At 57.9% G+C, this 23,465-nt stretch overlaps 2 protein-coding genes across 6 annotated transcripts in view; both read left to right on the forward strand.

The window, feature by feature from the left end:
• The window catches only part of LOC128787663 (transcription factor COE4-like), a 46,860-nt gene extending 43,973 nt beyond the window's left edge, over positions 1-2,887 (forward strand). For 4 of the 5 annotated variants that reach the window (XM_053941966.1, XM_053941967.1, XM_053941968.1 and 1 more), the window contains 2 exons: positions 959-1,150; positions 1,948-2,886. In XM_053941966.1, the coding sequence (XP_053797941.1) occupies positions 959-1,150; positions 1,948-2,018 (263 nt within the window). In that variant the 3' untranslated portion in view covers positions 2,019-2,886. Of the gene's footprint in view, positions 1-958; positions 1,151-1,947 lie in introns of all 5 variants that reach the window. The other variant, XM_053941964.1, reaches the window with a different exon arrangement.
• A 9,688-nt stretch (positions 2,888-12,575) lies between these two features.
• Positions 12,576-23,465, forward strand: part of DYSF (dysferlin) — a 71,255-nt gene continuing 60,365 nt past the window's right edge. Inside the window, 16 exon segments of the mRNA XM_053940403.1 lie at positions 12,576-12,684; positions 14,305-14,360; positions 14,865-14,956; positions 16,023-16,128; positions 17,287-17,465; positions 17,467-17,677; positions 17,902-18,030; positions 18,140-18,202; positions 18,318-18,368; positions 18,446-18,476; positions 18,881-18,996; positions 19,838-19,964; positions 20,234-20,337; positions 22,017-22,085; positions 22,163-22,206; positions 22,310-22,392. Of these exon segments, the coding sequence (XP_053796378.1) occupies positions 12,591-12,684; positions 14,305-14,360; positions 14,865-14,956; positions 16,023-16,128; positions 17,287-17,465; positions 17,467-17,677; positions 17,902-18,030; positions 18,140-18,202; positions 18,318-18,368; positions 18,446-18,476; positions 18,881-18,996; positions 19,838-19,964; positions 20,234-20,337; positions 22,017-22,085; positions 22,163-22,206; positions 22,310-22,392 (1,555 nt within the window). The 5' untranslated portion in view covers positions 12,576-12,590.

Consider the following 23,465-nt stretch of genomic DNA (forward strand, 5'->3'; position numbering starts at 1 on the left):
ATCGTTGTCATTGTCCCTGTCCCTGCCTCTCTCCCTGTTCATGTCCCCATCCCTGTCCCTGTCCCTATCCTTGTCCCTGTCCCAGCCCCATCCTTGTCCCCTTCCTTGTCCTGGCCTTGTCCCTGTCCCCATCCCTGTCCTGGCTCTATCCCTGTCCTCATCCCTGGGCCCATCCTGGCCCTGTCCTTGTCCCTGTCCCCATCCCTGTCCCCTTCCCTGGCTCCATCCTGACCTTGTCCTTGTCCCAGTCCCTGTCTCTGCCTCTCCCCCTGTCCCCATCCCCATCCCCATCCCTGTCCCCATCCCCGTCCCTGTCCCTGTCCTATCCCTGTCCCCATCCCCGTCCCTGTCCCCATCCCTGTCCCTGTCCCCATCCCCATCCCCGTCCCTGTCCCTGTCCCTGTCCCCATCCCTGTCCCCTTCCCTGGCTCCATCCTGACCTTGTCCTTGTCCCAGTCCCTGTCTCTGCCTCTCCCCCTGTCCCCATCCCTTCCCTGTCCTATCCCTGTCCCATCCCCATCCTGTCCGCATCCCCGTCCCTGTCCCCATCCCTGTCACCGTCCCTGTCCCCATCCCTGTCCCCATCCCCATCGCTGTCCCCGTCCCTGTCCTATCCCTGTCCTCATCCCTGTCCCATTCCCGTCCCTGTCCCTGTCCCCATCCCCATCCCTGTCCTGTCCCCATCCCTGTCCCATCTCCATCCTTGTCCCTGTCTTGTCCCCATCCCTGTCCCCTTCCCTGGCTCCATCCTGACCCTGTCCTTGTCCCAGTCCCTGTCTCTGCCTCTCCCCCTGTCCCCATCCCTTCCCTGTCCCATGCCTGTCCCCATCCCTGTCCTGTCCCCATCCCCATCCCTGTCCCCGTCCCTGTCCCTGTCCCTGTCCCCGTCCCACCCCACCTCCCGTCCCCTCGCGGTGTCCCCTGCTCCCACGCGAGCCGTGTGTGGCTGTCCCCTCAGTCCTGCCCGCCAGTCCCCCGCTGGGCGCCTCGTCCGTCGCTGTCACCTCGGGCCCGGGCACGGCCACCTCTCCTGGTGGCTTCTCCTTCTCTCCGGTGACGATGATCTCGGCCGTGAAGCAGAAGAGCGCCTTCGCCCCCGTGCTGCGGCCACAGGGGTCCCCCCCGCCCGCCTGCGCCAGCGCCCTGCAAGGTCAGACTGTCCCCAAGGCCACCAAGGCCACCAAGGTCTCTGACACCCAGCCCTCGTGCCCCATGGAGGGTCCCCGGTGTCACCACACTGCTGATGTCCCGTACCTGGGCGTGGTCGGCTCTGCCCTGTGCCACCCGTGTCCCTCTCTGTCCCCAAGGTCCCCAAGGTCTCTGACATCTGTCCCTGGGTGGCCCTGTCCCATGGAGGGTCCCCGGTGTCACCACACTGCTGATGTCCCGTACCTGGGCGTGGTCGGCTCTGCCCTGTGCCACCCTTGTCCCTCTCTGTCCCCAAGGTCCCCAGTGTCCCCAAGGTCCCTGACATCTGTCCCCTGCCCCATGGAGGGTCCCTGGTGTCCCTGTGCCACTTGCACCTTTCTGGCTCTCTGGTCAGGGCTCTGCCCTGTGCCACCCTTGTCCCTGTCCACCAGTGTCCCCAGTGTCCCCAGGGTCCATGACGTCTGTCCCTGGGTGGCCCTGTCCCACAGAGGGACCTTGGTGTCGCTGTAATCCTTGGTCCTGCCCATGGGTGTGGCTGGGGCTGCCCTGTGCCACCCTGGGGCCTGTCCCCAGTGTCCCCAGTGTCCCCAGTGTCCCCAGTGTCCCCAGTGTCCCCAACACCCACCCCAGGTCCCCCTGCCCCACGGAGTGTCCCCGATGTCACCGCACTCCCTGCCTGATGTCCCTGCCCATGCGGCGCCCATACCCGGGGTTGTCCCATGCCACCCGCGTCCCTGTCCCGCTCTGTCCCCAGTGTCCCCAATGTCCCCTGGCTGACGCTGTCCCTGCCCTGCCCAGACCCAGCTTTCGAGGACTCGGACAAATTCCACGCTCCGGCGCGGCCGCTCCAGGGATTGGCCTATTCCTAAGGACGGCGTGTCCCGAGGGGCTCCGGACCCCCCATCCCGCCGGGACAAGGACTGGGGACATCGCTGTCCCCTGTGCCCTCCCCTCAGAGATGGGCGGAGCCACCGGGCGGAGCGGGATCAGGGGACCCGGCCCCCCGATGTCCCCACCCCGGGTGGCCCCGGCCTGGCCCGGCTGAGGGGGGACTTGGGGAAATCCTGGAAGGAGCCAAAATTCCTGGGTTTGGCCTCGGGAAGAGGCGGAGAGAGCCGGGAATGGGGGCAGAGGAGGGAGTGGGATGGAGGTGCCGGGATGGGCGGGAGGGGTGGTCCAGGATGGGAGGGATGGAAGCTCTGGAAAAGGATGGATGATCCAAGGTGGGATGGATGATCCAAGGTGGGATGGATGATCCAAGGTGGGATGGAAGCTCTGGAAAAAGATGGATGATCCGTGGTGGGATGGAAGCTCTGGAAAAAGATGGATGATCTGAGGTGGGAGGGATCATCCAAGGTGGGATGGATGCTTCAGGTGGGATGGAAGCTCTGGAAAAGGATGGATGCTCCAGATTGGGATAGATGATCCAAGGTGGGATGGAAGCTCCAGGATGGGTTGGATGATCCAGGTGGGATGGATGCTCTGGAATGAGATGGGTGCTCCAGGTTGGGATGGATATTCCAAGGTGGGATGAATGTTCCAAGGTGGGATGGAAGCTCTGGAAATGGATGGATGATCCCGGATGGGATGGAAGCTCCAGAATAGGGTGGATATTGAGGATTAGAGGGATGATCCAGGAAAAGATGGATGCTCCTGGGTTGGGAATGATCTGGAGTGGGATGGATGGATCAAGGATGGATGGATGGATGGATGGATGGATGGATGGATGATGGATGGATGGATGGATGGATGGATGGATGGATGGATGGATGGATGGATGATGGATGATGGATGGATGATGGATGGATGGATGGATGATGGATGATGGATGGATGGATGGATGGATGATGGATGGATGGATGGATGGATGATGGATGGATGGATGGATGGATGATGGATGGTTGGATGGATGGATGATGGATGGATGATGGATGGATGGATGATGGATGGATGATGGATGGATGATGGATGGATGATGGATGGATGATGGATGGATGGATGGATGATGGATGGATGGATGGATGGATGGATGGATGGATGGATGGATGATGGATGGATGATGGATGGATGATGGATTGATGGATGGATGGATGATGGATGGATGGATGGATGGATGATGGATGATGGATGGATGGATGATGGATGGATCCATGAATGGATGGATGGATGATGGATGGATCCATGGAGGGATGGATGGATGGATGGATACTCCAAGGCAGGAGGGATGATCTGAGACAGGATGGATGCTCCCAGGAGAGATGGATGCTCCGGGTGGGAATATCCTGGATGCCCCAGGACGGGACGGATGCTCTGGAGGGACCCAGCTCCTGCTGCCTTTCCCGGCTCTCTCCCCACTCCAATCCGGAGCTCACCCACAATTCCAGAACCCGATCCCAGAATTCCGGGTCTCCGCCTGTCCAGGATCAGGATCCTCGTGCCACCCGGGGCACGGGGACACCGCGGTCCCTGTCCCCTGCCATTAATTATCGCCATTATTACCGATATTAATTATCAGAATTATTTTGACCACAGAGAGGGGGGAGGTCCCTGGGTGTCCCTGTCCCCCCCCCCAGCCGGGAATTTTGTACATAAAACGGGAAGAATTCCCAACATTCCCCCTTTTTCCCCGCTCGGGGGTGGCTCGTGTCCCTCCCCTCCGTGTCTGTCCCCTCTCGGTGTCACCGCGCGTCCCCCCCAACCCAGGCTGGGGGGTGACCCTTGGGGACAATGTCCCCCCCCCCCCCCTCGCGGAGGTGGCGCAGGGCGTGGCCGGGGGCCCGAATGGGAATTAAAGACCTCGTGGAAAAGCTGCGACTCCCGGGATTTGTCCCCCCCCGCTTCCCGGGATGGTGACACCGGTGTCACCCCGCTGTCCCCACCCCTTGGGGACGCAGCGGGGATGTCCCCATTCCCAACGCCGGAATCCCGGGAATGCTCCAGGCGCGACTCCCGGGAGCTGCCCCAGCCCCGTGTCCCCTTCCCCCCCCCCGCCCGGGCCACCCCCCTGTCCCCTCCAGCTGCGGTGTCACCTCCTGTCACCTCCCCCCGCCCCCGCGCGCCGGGATGAGCGCAGGAGGAGCTGGAATTAATTGCGTTAATCAAGAAAGGTTAATGAGGAGGTGGCGGTGCCAGCGCGGGGGGGGGAGGTTGGCACAGCTGGCACCGGCACGGGGATGGCGACACGGGGCGGGGACACCGAGCGGCGACACGGGGCTGGCAGCGCGGCTGGGGACACCGCTGGGGACAGCTGGTGACCCCCGTGGGGACGGGCCACGCGTGGAGGTGACACCGTGACCAGCCTGGGGTGGTGGCACCGTGAGTGAGCACGTGTGGCACGGGCGGTGGGGACACACGCAGGTGTTGGGGACAGTCACAGGTGATGGGGACATGTGGTGGGGACACGCACGTGGCACACGCTGTGGGGACAGTCACAGGTGTTGGGGACACTCACATGGCACTTGTTGGGGACACACACAGGAGTTGGGGACAGTCACAGGTGATGGGGACAGGCACGTGGCACAGGTGGTGGGGACATGCACAGGTGTTGGGGACGCGCATGTGGCACACGGGGACACGCATGTGGCACGTGCTGTGGGGACACTGACAGGTGTTGGGGACATGCATGTGGCACAGGTGGTGGGGACACTCCCAGGTGTTGGGGACACACAGATGGCACACAGGGACACGCATGTGGCACGTGCCATGGGGACACTCACAGGTGTTGGGGACAGGTGGTGGGGACACACATGGCACTTGTCATGGGGACACTCAGGCGGTGGGAACTTGTCCAGGTGTTGGGGACACGCATGTGACACGCTGTGGGGACACTCACAGGTGTTGGGGACACACTCAGGTGTTGGGGACGCATGTGGCACATGTTGGGGACATGCAGAGGTGCTGGGGACACACATGTGTCACTCGTTGAAGTGACACGTGTGGCACTTCCCATGGGGACATTGACAGGTGGCGAGTCCATGCACAGGTGTTGGGGACATGAGGTGGGGACAGGGACATGGCACAGGCGATGGGGACAGTCCCAGGTGTTGGGGACACACAAGTGGCACACGGGGACATGCATGTGGCACGTGCCATGGGGACTCTCATGGGTGGCAGGGACGTGGTGGGGACATGCGCATGTTTGGGACAGGTGGTGGGGACACACATGGCACTTGCCGTGGGGACACTCAGGCGGTGGGAACTTGTCCAGGTGTTGGGGACACACATGTGACACGCTGTAGGGACTGTGGGGACACTTACAGGTGTTGGGGACACACATGTGACACGCTGAGGTGCCACTCCCATGTGCTGGGGACACACATGTGGCACATGCCATGGGGACACTCACAGGTGTTGGGGACACTCCCAGGTGTTGGGGACACACATGTGACACGGGCTGGGGACACTCACAGGTGTTGGGGACACACGTGTCACGCTGAGATGGCACTCACAGGTGTTGGGGACACACATGTGACACACTGTGGGGACACTCACAGGTGTTGGGGACACACATGTGACACGGTGTGGGGACACTCACAGGTGCTGGGGACACGCTCAGGTGTTGGGGACACACAGGTGGCAGGGACGTGGTGGGGACACGCACACGGCACATGTGTTGGGGACACAGGTGTTGGGGACACGCATGTGGCACGTGCCATGGGGACACTGCCAGGTGTTGGGGACACGCGTGTGACACACTGGCCATGGGGACACTGCCAGGTGTTGGGGACACACAGCGGGGACATGCATGTGGCACAGGCGGTGGGGACACGCTGAGGGCACCGGTGACGGGGACACTCGCAGGGCTTGGGGACACTCGCGTGGCACACGGCTTGGGGACATGCACCGGTGGCCCTTCCCATCCCCCTGGGTGCCCTCGGCTTTGACCCCTCCCAAATCCCAAATTTCCCCCAAATCCCGAATTTCTCCCAAATCCCGAATTTCCCCCAAATCCCCAGGTCCCAATCCCAGCTCTCCCCGGTTTGGGGTCATGGCCGATCCCGGGATTTGGGACCAGGAAAAGTGGGAATGGGATAAACCCCAACGAGGGAAAAGTGGGAATTGGATAAATCCAAAGGGGGAAAAGCGGGAATGGGGTTGGATAAACCCAAAGAGGGAAAAGCGGGAATGGGATAAACCCAAAGAGGGAAAAATGGGAATGGGATAAACCTAAAGAGGGAAAAGTGGGAATGGGATAAACGCAAGCAGGGGAAAGCAGGAATTGGATAAACCCAAATAAGGAAAAATGGGAATGGGGTTGGACAAATACAAAGAGGGAAAAGCAGGAATGAGGGGATGGATCAGGGGGATATCAGGGAAAAGGGGGATCCCAGATCCTGGATCCCATCCCGGTTTGGGGCAGGATCGGGATCCCAGATCCCAGATCCCGGATCCCGGATCCCATCCCGGTCTGGGGCGGGACCGAGGATCCCACATTCCGAATCCCAGATCCCATCCCAGTTTGGGGTGGGATTGGGGATCCCATCCTGGTTTGGGGCAGGACCGAGGATCCCAGATCCTGGATCCCATCCCGGTTTGGGACAGGACCAAGGATCCCACATTCCGAATCCTGGATCCCATCCTGGTTTGGGGCAGGATCGGGGATCCCAGATCCTAAATTCCGGATCCCATCCCGGTTTGGGGTGGGATTGGGGATCGCTGATCCTGAATCCCATCCCAGTTTGGGGCGGGACTGAGGATCCCTGATCCTGGATTCCATCCCAGTTTGCGGCAGGATCAGGGATCCCCGATCCTGGATCCCATCTGGGTTTGGAGCAGGATTGGGGATCCCAGATCCCAAATCTCACCCCGGTTTGAGGTGGGATCAGGGATCTCAGATCCTGGATCCCATCCCGGTTTGGGGTGGGATCGGGGATCCCAGATCCCAAATATCATCCTGGTTTGGGGTGGGATTGGGGATCCCAGAGCCTGAATCCTGAATCCCATCCCAATTTGGGGTGGGATTGGGAATCCCAGATCCTGAATCCCAGATCCCATCCTAGTTTGGGGTGGGATTGGGGATCCCAGATCCTGGATCCGATCCCGGTTTGGTGTGGGATTGGGGATCCCAGATCCTGAATCTCATTCCGGTCTGGGGTAGGATTGGGGATCCCAGATCCCGGATCTCACCCTGGTTTGGGGCGGGATCAGGGATCCCTGATCCTGGATCCCATCCCGGTTTGGGGCGGGATATCCCAGAGCCGCTTTCTGGGAAAGGCCCGGGCTGGAAAGAATTCCCAAAAATAGCCGGGGGCGGGGCCATTCCCAGCTGTTCCCACCGGGAATGTGAATCCCATAACGGGGGTGGGGACCCCAAAATCCCCCTGGGGACACGAAAAGGGAGTTGGGAACCCCAAATTCCCATCCCAGGGAAAACTGGGAGGATGGGGATCCCAAAATTTCCTTCTTAGGGATAAAGGTGGGGATTGAGGACCCCAAAATCCCTCCTGATGTACCCAAGGGGGGGGACCCCAAAATTCTCGCCTTGGGGACAATGGGGGGGGGTTGGGACCCCAAAATCCCCCCCAGGACACAAAAGGGAGGTGGGAACCCCAAAATCTCTGCCTGGGGACAATGGGGATTTGGGGACCCCAAAAATCCCTCCCGATGTCCCCAAAGGGGGGGCGGGGACCCCAGAATTCCCTTTCTGGGGACACTGAGGGAGTGAGGACCCCAAAATTCCCTCTTGGGGACAGTGGGGGGGTGGGGACCCCAAAATCCTCCTGATGTCCCCAGAGGGACTTGGGGACCCCAAAATCCCTCTCAATGTCTCCAAAGGAGGGGTGGGGACCCCAAAATTCATTTTCTGGGGACACTGAGAGAGTGGGGACCCCAAAATTCCCTCTTGGGGATAATGGGGGTTGGAGACCCCAAAATCCCCCTGATGTCTCCGAAGTGGGGGGTTGGGGACCCCAAAATCCCTTTCAGTGTCCCCAAAGGAGGGGTGGGGACCCCAAAACTCCCTCCTGGGGACAATGGAGGGGTGGGGACCCCAAAATCCCTCCGGATGTCCCCAAAGGGGGGAGTGGGGACCCCAAAACTCCCTCTTGGGGACAATGGTGGGGTGGGGACCCCAAAATCCCTCTCAGTGTCTCCAAAGGAGGGGTGGGGACCCCAAAATTCCCCTGATGTCCCCAAAGAGGAGGTGGGGACCCCAAAATTCCCTTTCTGGGGACACTGAGGGAGTGAGGACCCCAAAATTCCCTCTTGGGGACAGTGGGGGGGGTGGGGACCCCAAAATCCCCCTGATGTCCCCAGAGGGACATGGGGACCCCAAAATCCCTCTCAATGTCTCCAAAGGAGGGGTGGGGACCCCAAAATTCCATTTCTGAGGACACTGAGGGAGTGGGGACCCCAAAATTCCCTCTTGGGGATAATGGGGGTTGGAGACCCCAAAATCCTCCTGATGTCTCCGAAGTGGGGGGTTGGGGACCCCAAAATCCCTTCCAGTGTCCCCAAAGGAGGGGTGGGGACCCCAAAATTCCTTTTCTGGGGACACTGAGAGAGTGGGGACCCCAAAATTCCCTCTTGGGGATAATGGGGGTTGGAGACCCCAAAATCCTCCTGATGTGCCCAAGGGGGGGGGGGGGTTGGGGACCCCAAAATCCCTCTCAGTGTCTCCAAAGGAGGGGTGGGGACCCCAAATCTCCCTCTTGGGGACACTGAAGGAGTGGGGACCCCAAAATTCCCGCCTTGGGGACAATGAGGGAGTGGGGACCCCAAAACTCCCTCTTGGGGACAATGGTGGGGTGGGGACCCCAAAATCCCTCCGGATGTACCCAAAGGGGGGGGGTGGGGACCCCAAAATTCCCTTTCTGGGGACACTGAAGGAGTGAGGACCCCAGAATTCCCTCTTGGGGATAATGGGGGTTGGAGACCCCAAAATCCCCCTGATGTCCCCAAGGGGGGTTGGGGACCCCAAAATCTCTTTCAGTGTCTCCAAAGGAGGGGTGGGGACCCCAAAACTCCCTCTTGGGGACAATGGTGGGGTGGGGACCCCAAAATCCCTCCGGATGTCCCCAAAGGGGGGAGTGGGGACCCCAAAACTCCCTCTTGGGGACAATGGTGGGGTGGGGACCCCAAAATCCCTCTCAGTGTCTCCAAAGGAGGGGTGGGGACCCCAAAATTCCCCTGATGTCCCCAAAGAGGAGGTGGGGACCCCAAAATTCCCTTTCTGGGGACACTGAGGGAGTGAGGACCCCAAAATTCCCTCTTGGGGACAGTGGGGGGGTGGGGACCCCAAAATCCCCCTGATGTCCCCAGAGGGACATGGGGACCCCAAAATCCCTCTCAATGTCTCCAAAGGAGGGGTGGGGACCCCAAAATTCCATTTCTGAGGACACTGAGGGAGTGGGGACCCCAAAATTCCCTCTTGGGGATAATGGGGGTTGGAGACCCCAAAATCCTCCTGATGTCTCCGAAGTGGGGGGTTGGGGACCCCAAAATCCCTTCCAGTGTCCCCAAAGGAGGGGTGGGGACCCCAAAATTCCTTTTCTGGGGACACTGAGAGAGTGGGGACCCCAAAATTCCCTCTTGGGGATAATGGGGGTTGGAGACCCCAAAATCCTCCTGATGTGCCCAAGGGGGGGGGGGGTTGGGGACCCCAAAATCCCTCTCAGTGTCTCCAAAGGAGGGGTGGGGACCCCAAATCTCCCTCTTGGGGACACTGAAGGAGTGGGGACCCCAAAATTCCCGCCTTGGGGACAATGAGGGAGTGGGGACCCCAAAACTCCCTCTTGGGGACAATGGTGGGGTGGGGACCCCAAAATCCCTCCGGATGTACCCAAAGGGGGGGGGTGGGGACCCCAAAATTCCCTTTCTGGGGACACTGAAGGAGTGAGGACCCCAGAATTCCCTCTTGGGGATAATGGGGGTTGGAGACCCCAAAATCCCCCTGATGTCCCCAAGGGGGGTTGGGGACCCCAAAATCTCTTTCAGTGTCTCCAAAGGAGGGGTGGGGACCCCAAAACTCCCTCTTGGGGACAATGGTGGGGTGGGGACCCCAAAATCCCTCCGGATGTCCCCAAAGGGGGGGTGCGGGGACCCCAAAATTCCCTTTCTGGGGACACTGAGGGAGTGAGGACCCCAGAATTCCCTCTTGGGGACAATTTGGGGCTGTAGTGTCCCCAAAATCCCCCCGGGGCCGGGTCCCTTTAAGGGAGGCGGAGCCTTGGAGGGGGGAGGGGGGGAAAATCCCGGGATTTTTTTTTTTTTTGGGAAGGGGGGGGGGGGGATGCAGAGGGCTGGGGGAGGGGACGATGCTCCGCGTCTTCGTCCTGCGGGCCGAAAATGTCCTCACGGGCGACAGCGACATCAGCGACACCTACTGCTCCTCCACATTCCAAGGTGGGAATCTCCAGAGGGGAAAAAAAAAAAACCCAAAAAAAACGGGATTTGGGGTGGTTTTGGGGGATTTATTTCGGGGAGGTTCGGCCACGCCCGCCTCGGTCCTAAAAATTGGGATGAAGCTGGAAGAGCCGCGGGTCCCCCCCTGTCCCCGTTGTCGCCGCCACCCCTTTGGTGTCCCCTCCCCATTCCAGCGTGAGAAGCTCCAGAGAGGGAAAAAAAATTTTAAAAAAATCGGGATTTAGGGGAATTTTGGGGTTTTGTTTTTGGAGGGATTTGAGGGAATTTTGGCCGGAGAAGCTGGGATGGGGTTGGAAGAGCCGCGGGTCCTCGCTGTCCCCCCCCCCCCCCCCGTGGTGTCGCCACCCCGCTGGTGGCACTTGGGGACCCCCCTAAAGCCACCCCCGTCCCCGCGCGGTGCCGGCGCCGCGGTTATTTTGGGATTTTCCGCCGGGGGGGGGGGGGAGGGGACGATCCCAAATTTGGGAATTGTCCCTTCCCCGGGTCCTTTCCCACTGGGGACAAAAGGGCAGTGACGTCACGGGTTGGTTGGGATAATTTTATATATTTTTTTTTTTTTTTAATGGGAAAAAAGCGGCTTTTTTGGGATTTCCCGGGTGTTCCTGGATGAGGGAGCGTTCCCGGTTTTCCATGGAATTCTCCCGGTGTGGGTGTGGCATTCCCGGTGTTCTGCTCGTCCTGAATTCCCAAGTTTTGTGGTTTTGGTGTTCCTGGGATTGTGGAATTCCCAAATCCCGGCATCCCGGGGCTGGGGCATCCTCAGGCCTTGTAGGATCCCGAAATTCCCAGGGATTTATTTCCCATTCCTGAGGGTCCCAGCATTCCCAAATCCCGGGGTTTGGGGGATCCCTGGGGTTTCCAGAATTCCTGGATCCCGATGTTTTGACTTCCCATCGCTGGGAATTGTGGGATCCCCGAATTCCAGGGATTCATTCCCCCATCCCTGGGGTTCCCAGCATTCCCAAATCCCGGGGTTTGGGGGATCCTTGGGGTTTCCAGAATTCCTGGGATCCAAGGAGTTCATTCCCCATCCCTGGGAATTGCAGCATTCCCAAATCCTGGTGCAGGGTCATCCTCAGGCCTTGGAGCATCCCTGAATCCCAGGGGTTTATTCCCCATTTTTGGGATTCCCAGAATCCCTGGATCTCAGGGATTTATTCCCAATCCCTGGCACTCCCACCCATCCCAAATCCCGATATTTTGCCATCCCTGATATTCCCGGCATTCTTGGCTCCCAGAGATTCAATTTCCCACCTTTGATTCCCTGGATCTGGTGATTGATTCCCCATCCTTGGATCCCAGGGATTTATTCCCCGTCCTGGCGTTCCCAGCATTCCCAAATCCCGGGGTTTGGGCATCCCTGGGGTTCCCAGCATTCCTGAAATTCCAGGATTTCATTCCCCATCCCTGGGAATTGCAGCATTCCCAAATTCCTGTGCTTGGTCATCCTTAGGCCTTGAAGCATCCCTGAATCCCAGGGGTTTTGGGATTCTCAGCATTCCCAAATCCCGGTGCCAGGTTATTCCTGAGTTTTCCAGAATTCCTGAATTGCCCATGATTAAAATGCAGGATCCCCAAATCCCAGGATCTTATTCCCCATCCCTGGGGTTCCCAGCATTCCCAAATCCTGAGGTTTTGCCATCCTGGATGTTCCCAGCATTCCTGGCTGAATGAAAGGATTTCATTCCCACCGCTGATTCCCTGGATCCGGTGATTGATTCCCCATCCCTGGGATTTGCAGATTCCCTGGATCCCGGTGCTGGGGTATCCTTGGAAGCATCCCTGAATCCCAGGGATCCATTCCCCATTTTTGGGGTCCCCAGCATTCCCAAATCCCGGTGTTTGGCCATCCCTGGGAATTGCATCCTCTCTGAATCCCAGGGAATTATTCCCAACTCCCGCCCTCCCCATCTCCCCCCAATCCCAGCTCTCCTTCCCACGATCCCGGCTTTTTTTCCAGCCCCTCCAGGGGCGTTCCCGTGCTGGGAAGGGCCGGACCGGGAAGAGGGGGAGGGAATGGGATAAGGGAGCGGATCCTTATCCCGGCTTTCCCGATCCCGGCTTTCCCGATCCCGGCCATGCTCCGCTGCCTGCTCCAAAGGGCTTCCCAACTTCCCAACCTGGAAAAACGGGATAAACAAAGCGATCCCGTGGCCAGCCTGACATTCCGAGGTGAGGGAATCCCGATTTTTTTTTTTTTTTTTTTTTTTGGGAAGGAGGGGAGGGCTTAGAATATTTTTGGCTGCTTTGGAAGCAGCTCCCAGGAAAATTTGGGATCTGGGGAGCTCCTAAATCCTTGGAAAATCCTTTGCTTTGCAGCTTTTATCCCCCTGATTCCAAAGTTTTTTTAAATGCACGCTGGAATATCCCCGGGAATTCCATCCCTTTAAATCCTTGAATTCTGCACTGGGATGGATGTGATTAATCCCACACGGAGCAGGGGTTATCCCATTCCCGAGGGATGGATTTCCTGGGAAAACGGAGGGGTTTGCACTCCCAAAATTCCTGCTGGAGGACAGCGCTGCCCTGGCATTTTCCTGGAGCTTGGAAAAATGGGAAAAAATTCCAATTTTTAAACAAATATTTGGGAAAAGGACGAGCGGCTCCCGGTCCAGGTTTTCCATTTGCTGCTGATCCCATTCCCAGCGCGATCCCTCGGGAGAATCCCAGGAGCTCCATCTTCAACCAAATCCCGATCCAGGGCAATTCCAGGGCTCTGAATCCCGGGAAAAAAAAATCAGGAACGATATGGGAATGAATCTCTGGATGAGGAAAAGCAGCGGGATGAGTTTTCCATATTCCCAGAGCCGGGAAGTTCGGCTCTCCCCAATCCCAAATAGGGAAGGAGTCTCTGAACGGTGTGAAAAGAGCGGAAACCCGGGAATATTTGGAATATCCCGGAGTCTCCCGGGATTTGAGTCACCTCCATTGTTTGGCCTTTTCCTCTTCCTCTTCCCGCGGGGGTCCCTCCCTTGGGATGCGGCGACGTTCCAGGAGGGATGAGGGGGGCGTGGCTTTGGGAAGGGGGTGGGGTCCCTCCCCCAGGGCTCCCCCCTCACGCCTCCTGGAGCATTCCCAGGATTGGGAATGTTGGATCTGGGGGAATCCCGGGATTCCCACCTGCGGCTTTTGGGGGATCCTGGGGAAACCGAGGCACAATCCCGAGGTTTGGGAGTGGAGGGAACGAAATGTTTGGGATCTCCCGTGGCTCTTCCCACCCCGAATTTCCACTTCTTGGAAATCTTTGGATGCTCCTGGGGAAACTGAGGCACAGCAAGGAAGGAATTCCATGGGATTTTCCAGCGCATTTTCCAGCCTGGAAGGGTTGAGGATCCAAGTGGGATCCTGGATCCAATTTCTGCATTCCCAGCCCTGCTTGGAAACAGGGAATGGGGCCGGATTCTGATCCAGGGAATTGTGGGAATTTTTGGAATCTCAGTCCTAGCAGGGAGAAGAGAACGGGATCCAATCCTGGTCCTGGGAATTTCTGGAAGCTCAGCTCCACCTGGGATCAGGGAATAGAGCCTTATCCTGCTCCTGGGAATTGTGAGAATCCCTGGAAGCTCAGCCACCCCTGGGAGCAGAGAATGGGATTCAATAATTTTTCCTAGGAATTCTTGGAAGTTCAGCTCCAGCTGGGAACAGGGAATGGAGCCTGATCTTGGTCTTGAGAATTCTGGGAATCCCTGGAAGCTCAGGCCCAGCTGAGATTGGAGTTTCATTCTGGGATCCTGATCTTTGGGAAGCTCCCAATCCCTGGGAAGATCCCAATCCCGGTTTTTCTCCTTCCAGGTGTCAAGAAGAGGACAAAGGTCATCAAGAACAATGTGAATCCTGTCTGGAATGAGGTGAGAATTCCCAATCCCTGAATTTATCCCAGTTCCCAGAAAACGGGCCCGAGTCCAGGTGATTTCCTGGGGCTTCTGCTGCTGGAAATTTTGGGATCGTTCCCTTTCTGCTCCGGAATTCCAGGTAGAATTCCAACCTCTTCCCCTTCCATCAAGGTCTTATCCCAACTCGGCATGAACGTTACAACAAATTTCCATGGAATAGGAATTTTTCCAGCACCTTTTCTCTTCCAAGCCTGTCCTTGTGCTCCCATGGGCCAGAATTCCAAAAAAAAAAAAGGGAATTTGTTGGGAAAACGGGCACAGATTTGGAGCTGGAGCAGCTCCTGGGATTTGTTCCTTCCCGGTAATCCATGGCCAAGCAAAACTTTTTCCCAAGGCAATTTTCCCAGTGGATTTGCTGGGAAATTTGGCTTTGGCAATGCTGTGATTCCGAGGGGGTTTGGGATTTGGGTTCTCCACTTCCAGGCGCTGATCCTGGCCTCTCCCTCCTCTTTTTTCCAGGGATTCGAGTGGGATCTGAAGGGAATTCCCCTGGATCCCGATGCCGAGCTCACTGTGGTGGTCAAGGACCATGAAACTGTGGGAAGAAACAGGTGGGAAAAATTCCGGAGCCGGACACAGCCCCTTCTCCCTTTTCCATTCCCAGGATTCATCTGGCTCTTCCCAGACTCCGCGGATTCCCTCTGTGGGATGGCCGTGGGAGGCTGGAGCCGCATTTTTGGGCTGCTTCGCTCGGAATCCGGGGGGACATTCCGGTGTTGGAAGGTCGGGAATACACAGGGGGTGGTTGTTTGGGGATGGACACTTCGGACACTTGGCCGGGATTTGGGAAGCGCTGCCAAGATCATTCCCAAGGCGCCGGCAATGCCGGGAAAGGCGGTGGGAGCGGAGCCTCCGGTTTCCTTCCTCTGGCTGATCCCGGTGCCTCCCCGTTCCAGGGGTTCCCCATGGATGGGGGGCTCCTGCTGGGTGAGGATCCGGTGATTCCCGGCCTTTCCCGGCTCTGTGGGCTGGGAGAGCTGCTTGGAAGAGGGAAAAAATAGAGGAAGGGATTTATTTTTAGGGGTAAGAGGTTGGGAATGCGGCCCAGGGTGGGAAGGATCCTGATTCCAGGGCTGGAGCTGAGGATGGAATTGCTGCTGGGCTGAAATCCAAGGGAGCTGGAATTTGGGACTGCTCCAACTGCTGGGTGCCCATAAATAGCCACGGGAAAATGGGAGGAGGGTCCTGGATCCCGGAGCAGGAGGATTCCGGCTGACACCTCCCAGGCTGCTCCAAGCCCTATCCCAACCTGGCCTTGGGCACTGCCAGGGATCCAGGGGCAGCCACAGCAAATCTGGGAATTCCAGCCCAGCCCCTCCCCACCCTCCCAGCCAGCAATTCCTTGTCAAGATCCCAGCCCAATCTCCCCTTTCCCAGTGGGAGCCATTCCCTGGCTCCTGTCCCTCTGTCCCTTGTCCCCAGTCCCTCTCCAGCTCTCCTGGAGCCCCTTCAGGGACTCTGAGCATTCCCTGGATTTTTCCCTTCTCCATGGGAACATTCCCAGCTCTCCCAGAGCCTGGCTCCATCTCCGTGGCCTCCTCCCGACTCCCATCCCTGGCTCTGGAATGGTTTGGATGCCCTTGGATCAGCCCTGAGCCCTCTCCCTGTTTCCCACAGGTTTTTGGGAGAAGCCCGGGTGCCGCTCCGGGATGTTTTGGGCGCTCCCAGCCTGGCGGCCTCGTTCAACCTCCCCCTGCTGGACTCGCGCAAGGAGAGCACCGGGGTGAGTGCCCGGCTCCCAGTTTGGGACCAGTACAAGCCATGACATGGCTAGTTGGGGCTCCCAGTTTGGGACCAGTACGAGCCATGGCATGGCCAGTTGGGGCTCCCATTTTGGGACCAGTTGGGGCTCCCAGTTTGGGACCAGTACGAGCCATGGCATGGCCAGTTGGGGCTCCCATTTTGGGACCAGTTGGTGTTCCCAGTCTGGGACCAGTACAAGCCATGACATGGCCAGTTGGGGCTCCCAGTTTGGGACCAGTTGGGGCTCCCAGTTTGGGACCAGTTGGGGCTCCCAATTTGGGACCAGTACAAGCCATGGCATGGCCAGTTGGGTCTCCCAGTTTGAGACCAGCTGGGTCTCCCAGTCTGGGACCAGTACAAGCCATGGCATGGCCAGTTGGGTCTCCCAGTTTGGGACCAGTTGGGGCTCCAGTATGGGACCAGTACAAGCCATGGCATGGCCAGTTGGGTCTCCCAGTTTGGGACCAGTTGGGGCTCCCAGTTTGAGACCAGTAAAAGTCATGGGATGGCCAGAAATCCTCCCAATCTGAGATCAATTTGGGCTCCCAGTTTGAAACCAGTATGAGCCATGGTGCGGCCAGTTTGGGCTGCCAGTTTGGGACCAGTTGGATCTCCCAGTTTGGGACCAATATAAGCCATGCCATGGCCAGCTGGGGCTCCCATTTTGGGACCAGTACAAGCCATAGCATGGCCAGGAATCCTCCCAGTTTGAGATCAGTTGGGGCTCCCAGTTTGGGACCAGTCTGAGCAATGTCCCTCCCAGTGGCAGCTCCCAGTTTGACACCAGTCTGAATCCCTTCCCTCCCAGTTTGATCCCAGTCTGACCCACATCCTTCCCAGTCTGATCCCAGTTTGAGTCCTGTCCCTCCCAGTCTGATCCCAGTTTGAGTCCTGTCCCTCCAGTCTGGGACCAGTTTGAGTCCCATTCCTCCCAGTTTGATCCCAGTTTGAGTCCTGTCCCTCCCAGTTTGATCCCAGTTTGAGTCCTGTCCCTCCCACTTGAAGCTCCCAGTTTGACACCAGTCTGAATCCCTTCCCTCCCAGTTTGATCCCAGTTTGAGTCCTGTCCTTCCCAGTGTGGGACCAGTCTAATCCCAGTTCTCCCATCCCAGCCTGACACTCATTCCCTGTTTTCCAGGCTTCCCTGTTCCTGCAGGTGTCCTACATCCCCCCTCCGGGTGCAATCCCGCTTTTCCCAACTCCGGCCCCTCCGGAGCCGGCCCCGGCTGCAGCCGAGCTGGACACGGTCACCGGTAACCACAACCCCTCCCCATCCCGGATTTTGTCATCCAAACCCATTCTCAAGTCCCACATTTCCCTTCTCCTGCTGGGCAGAGACGGCCGGAGAGGAGGACACGGAAGATCCGGAGGCCGCGGGGGACACGGAGCCCTCGGCGTCCTCGGGAGCACCGGGCTCGGAGCCACCCTCATTGCCAAGGAAACCGCCCGGGAATCACATCCAGGGGGTGAAGAGGAGGAGGAGGAGCTCTCCTAAAAAACCTTTATCCAACAAACCGCAGGATTTCCAGGTGGGATGAGCTGTTCCCATAAAATCCTGCAGGTTGTCCTGGTGATTCCTTGTCATCTATGCCATGGGATGATCCCAGTGATTGCCTGTCCTCCATCCCGTGGGATAATCCTGGTGATTCCCTGTCCTCCATCCTCTGGGATGATCCTGGTGATTCCCTGTCCTCCATCCCGTGGGATGATCCCGGTGATTCCTATCCCGCTGATTCCGTATCCTCCATCCCAGATCCGGGTGAGGGTCATCGAGGCCCGGCAGCTTCCTGGGATCCAGATCCGGCCGGTGGTGAAGGTGACGGTGGCCGGACAAACCCGGAGAACGCGGATCCGGAAAGGGAACAGCCCCTTCTTCGATGAGGTCAGCGGGAATTCCCACTCCAACAATTCCTGGGAGAGGCTGGGATGTGTGAATGCGCTCCGGGGGGAAAACTGGGATAATGCCTCATCCTCATCCCGGTTTTCCACAGACATTTTTCTTCAACGTCTTCGAATCCCCATCGGAGCTGTTTGATGCTCCCATTTTCCTCACGGTGAGTGTTGGGAAATCCTGGAATTCTCCCCTTCCCAGGGAAACCCCACCCTGTTCCCCAGGATCCTCCATCCCAGCAGGATTTGGGTTGGTCACCCATTTTTCTTCATTTTCAGGTCGTGGATTCTCGATCGTTCCGCACGGATTCGGTGATCGGAGAATTCCGGGTAAGATCCCATCCCCTTTTCCTGGCATTTCCCACTGTGGATGAACTCTGGAATCTCCTTTTCCTTTAATCCCGCAGATGGATGTGGAGACCGTTTACTCCGAGCCAAGTGAGCCATGGGAAACTCCTTTGGTTTTTTTTGGGAAATGCGCCCACACATCCCAGCTCTTCCATAGAGGAACCCCAAATCCATGACCATGGAATCCCAGAATGGTTTGGGTGGGAAGGAACCTTAAGGATCATCCGGTTCCATCCAGGGAAAAATTCCAGCATCCCAGGTGGATCCAAGTCCATCCAACCTGGCCTCGGACACTTCCAGGGATGAAGCATCCACAGCTTCTCTGGGAATTCTGTTCCAAAGACTTCTCCCTCTTCCCTGGTCCCTTCCCGGGAAAGGAACTGAAATATTCCCTTATCCCATTCCATGATTTTCATTTAAAGCCCACCCAGGAGCATCCCTGACCTCCCTGCACATCCAAGGAGCAATTCCCAGTTTTCCATGTTTTCCCGCAGAACACGCTTTCCGCAGGAAGTGGCTGCTCCTCTCGGATCCGGAGGATTTTTCCGCAGGAGCCAAGGGCTACCTGAAGGTCAGCGCCTGCGTGCTGGGGCCTGGAGACGAAGCTCCTGTGAGTATTCCCACTGGGAATGGGAATGGGGGTGGGGGGGGCATTCCAGCCCTGGGACATTCCAGCCCTTGGATATTCCAGCCCTTGGACATTCCAGCCCTGGGACATTCCAGCCCTGGGACATTCCAGCCCTGGGATATTCCAGTTCTGGGATGTTCCAGCCAAGAGCCACCAACCGCCACGGCCATTCCCAGGGAAGTCGCAGCTTGGATTTTCCTCTGTGTTGGGGGAAAAGTGCTGCATTTGCTCAAGGAATACTGGAATGGTTTGGGTTGGGGGAGAACTTAAATCCCATCCCATTCCCACCCAGGGACACCTCCCGTTATTCCAGGTGGATCCAAGCCCCAGTGTCCAACCTGGCCTTGGGCACTGCCAGGGATCCAGGGGCAGCCACAGCAAATCTGGGAATTCCAGCCCAGCCCCTCCCCACCCTCCCAGCCAGCAATTCCTTGCCAAGATCCCAGCCCAATCTCCCCTTTCCCAGTGGGAGCCATTCCCTGCCTCCTGTCCCTCTGTCCCTTGTCTCCAGTCCCTCTCCAGCTCTCCTGGAGCCCCTCCAGGGACTCTGAGGATTCCCTGGATTTTTCCCTTCTCCAGGGGAACATTCCTAGCTCTCCCAGAGGCGAGGGGCTCCAGAATCCTGGAATGGTTTGGTTTGGTCAAATTCCCCCCCCATCCATGTTCAGGGACACCTCCCACTCTCCCAGGTTGCTCCAAGCCCCATCCAACCTCACCTTGGACGCTCCCAGGGATGGCAAATCCACCCAGCCTCTGTCTTTTGGGATTTTCCTGCTCATTCCCGAATCGGGGGTGACTTTTCCCGTTGGTCCTTTTCCCACAGCTGGAGAAGAAGGAGGTGGCCGAGGACAAGGAGGACATCGAGGCCAATCTGCTGCGCCCCACCGGGGTCACCCTCAGGGGGGCCCAGTTCTGCCTCAAGATCTTCAAAGCCGAGGATTTGCCCCAGAGTAGGTTTTTCCCTCGGATCCCTCGGAATCGCAATGTTCCGGGCAGGAATTAGGGCCCGGAGAAGGGAACGATCCATATCGTAATCCAAGGATATCAGGCAGTTTTATGGGAGAGGAGTTTCTTACTGGTGCAAACTGGTTTTATCCCCCTGCTTTTCCTGCCTGGGGGGCGTCTCCTCCATGGGAATGCCCGTCCCGCTGGTGGGACAGCTGGGAGCCTCTGGATGCTGCGGAATTCCATGGATTTTGGCATCTCCCTCTTTTCCCAGTGGATGACGCCGTCATGGACAACGTCCGGCAGATCTTCGGCTTTGAGAGCAACAAGAAGAACCTGGTGGATCCCTTCGTGGAAGTCAGCTTTGCCGGGAAAACGGTCAGTGGAGTGGGATGCTCCGGGATCCCGGGAATGGCAGCGGGAGGAACCCGGGATTGGGATGGCAGCGGGGTGTTCCCAGGGCTGGGATAACAGTGGGATGATCCTGGGATTGGGAATGACAGAGGGACATTCCCTCCCAGATCTCTGGGATTGGGATTTCAGTTGGATGTCCTCAGGAGTGGGATGGCAGCGGGGTGTTGCAGGGCTGGGATAACAGTGGGATGACTTTGGGATTGGGAATGGCAGCGGGATGATTTTGGGATTGGGAATGGCAGTGGGATGACCTCTCATGGTCCTCAGGGTTGGAATGGCAGTGGGACATTCCCACCCGGGTCTGTGGGATTGGGATGGCAGCAGGATGTGCTTGGTATTGGGAATTCAGTGGGATGGTCCCTCCTGGGTCTCTGGGATTGGGATTTCAGTGGGATATCCTTGGGGTTGGAATGGCTGTGGGACATTCCCTCCCAGATCTTTGGGACTGGGATTTCAGTGGGATATCCTTGGGTTTGGGATGGCAACAGGACAGACCCCAGGAATTTGGGGTTGGGATAGCAGTGGGACATTCCCTCCCAGATTTTTGGGATTGGGAGGGCAGTGGGATGTCCTTGGCATTGGGATGGCAGTGGGACATTCCCTCCCAGGTCTTTGGGATTGGGATGGCAATGGGCCATTCCCTCCCAGATATCTGGGATTGGAATTTCAGAGGGATATCCTTGGAATTGGGATGGCAGCGGGACATTCCCACCCCAATTTTTGGGATTGGGATGGTATTGGGATATCCTTGGGGTTGGAATGGCAGTAAGACACTCCCTCTGGATCCCTGGGATTGGGATTTTAGTGGGATGTCCTCGAGGCTGGAATGGCAGCAGGACAGACACCAGGAATTTGGGATTGGGATGGCAGTGGGACATTCCCTCTGGACCCCTGGGATTGGGATTTCAGTGGGATGTCCTTGGGGTTGGGATGACAGTGGGACATTCCCTGTGGATCACCAAGCCTGGTCCTGGAATGAGGAAATTTGGTCTTTGAATGGAGGAATTTGGTCTTGGATGAGGGATTTCGGTCCTGGAATGTGGGAATTTGGTCTTGGAATGGGGAAATTTGCTCCTGGAATGGGGCAAATGTCATCATGCTGGTCCCAAGGTGGGAAGATCCCTGGGAAATCCGAAACATCCTCTGCCTCCTGTACCAGGGGGTTTAGGAACCCCATGGAATGGGGAATGGATTTTTAGGGAATCTGAGGCTGGATTTTGTGGATCTAAGGCTGGATTTGGGAGAATCCGAGGCAGAATTTTAGGGAATCTAAGGCTGGATTTGAGGAGCCTGAGTCTGGATTTTAGGGAATTTGGGGTTGGATTTTAGGGAACTTGAGGCCAGGTTTTGAGGAGCCTGATTTTGGGATTTCTGGAACCTGAAGTTGGATTTGGGGGAATGTGAACCTCAACTTTTGGGAATCTAAGGCTGAATTTTGGGGAACCTGAGGCTGGATTTTAGGGAATCTGAAGTTGGATTTGGGGGAAATCTGAGCCTCAACTTTCGGGAATCTGAGGCCAGATTTTAGGGAATCTGAAGCCAGATTTTAGGAAATCTGAGGCTTCCCAGCTCCATGAACGGGGCCAGCAGCCGCTTTCCTGGGACGACACCAACTTTTCCCTCTTCCCATCCCTCCCTTCCAGCTCTACTCCCGGATCCTGGAGAAGAACGCCAACCCCCAGTGGAACCAGTGCCTGACGCTGCCGGCCATGGTGAGCACTGGTGTCCCCAAAGTCCCCTCCCGGTGTCCCCAGTGCCACTCACCCTCTTCCCGTATCCCTTTTCCCAGTTCCCTTCCATGTGCGAGCGGATGAGGATCCGTGTGACCGACTGGTGAGCGGGAAAGGGCATTCCCAGTGCCCGGAGTGGCGGGATGGGCATGGGGACATCCCCTCCTCCCCACCGTGGTCCCCAAAGTGACGATGTCACCTCACAGGGACCGTCTGACGCACAATGACGTCATCGGCACCGCTTTCCTCGGAATGTCCAAGATTTCGGCCCCCGGCGGGGAGCTGGAGGGTAAGGGCGGGAAGCAGGCCGGGATTTGGGATGCATGGCCTTGGAGGAGCTGCATGGCGTGGCTGGAGGTTGGTGGTGGCTTTGGGGATGTCACAGCTGTCACCGTCCCCGCCTCGGGACACGGGATGGGGTCCTGCGGTCACTCCGAGCTCTTCCCCATTTCTGGATGGATCCAACCCCTCTGGATTTAGGATCTGGTGGATTCTTGGGAATGGGGGAAGTTGCAGGTCCATGGCGTGGCTGGAGGTTGGTGGTGGCTTTGGGAATGTCACAGCTGTCACCATCGCCACCTGGGGATGTGTGATGGGGTCCTGGGGTCACTCCGAGCTGTCCTCCATTTCCAGATGGATCCAACCCATCTGGGTTCTTGGGATTTGGTGGATTCTTGGGAATGGGGCTGTGGAGGAGCTGCATGCTGTGGCTGGAGGTTGGTGGTGGCTTTGGGGGTGTCACAGCTGTCACCGTCCCCGCCTGGGGACAAGAGATGGGGTCCTGAGGTTGCTCTGAGCTGTCCCCCATTTCCAGATGGATGCAACCCCTCTGGATTCTTGGGATTTGGTGGATTCTTGGGATTTGGTGGATTCTTGGGAATGGGGCTGTGGAGGAGCTTCATGGTGTGTCTGGAGGTTGGTGGTGGCTTTGGGGATGTCACAGCTGTCCCCACCTGGGGATGTGCAATGGAGTCCACTCACTCCAAGCTGTGCCCCATTTCTGGATGGATCCAACCCCTCTGTATTCTTTGGATTCTTGGGATTTGGTTGATTCTTGGGAATGGGGTATGGAGGCTGCAGGTCCATGGGTGCTGGAGGTTGGTGACACGTGGTGCTGGTGGCACCGCTGCTGGCAGCCATGTCCCCCCTGAGGTGTCCACCCCTCTGAGGTGACATTTAGGGGATGTCACAGGGTGGGAATTCCCATCCAGCCCACGTTGTTCCAAATCCTGGGAATTTTCTGAGGGTAAGGACCCCCAGGCATGGCAGGGCTCAGCCGGGTGTCACTGTCACCGGTGCCAGGTGGGAGGGCGGGAATTTGGGACACGGCTTTGGACCTGCTGAGGGCTTGGAGCTTCCACC

Source organism: Vidua chalybeata, chromosome 4, assembly GCF_026979565.1.
Source record: "Vidua chalybeata isolate OUT-0048 chromosome 4, bVidCha1 merged haplotype, whole genome shotgun sequence".
In the NCBI taxonomy this organism is placed as follows: domain Eukaryota; kingdom Metazoa; phylum Chordata; class Aves; order Passeriformes; family Viduidae; genus Vidua; species Vidua chalybeata.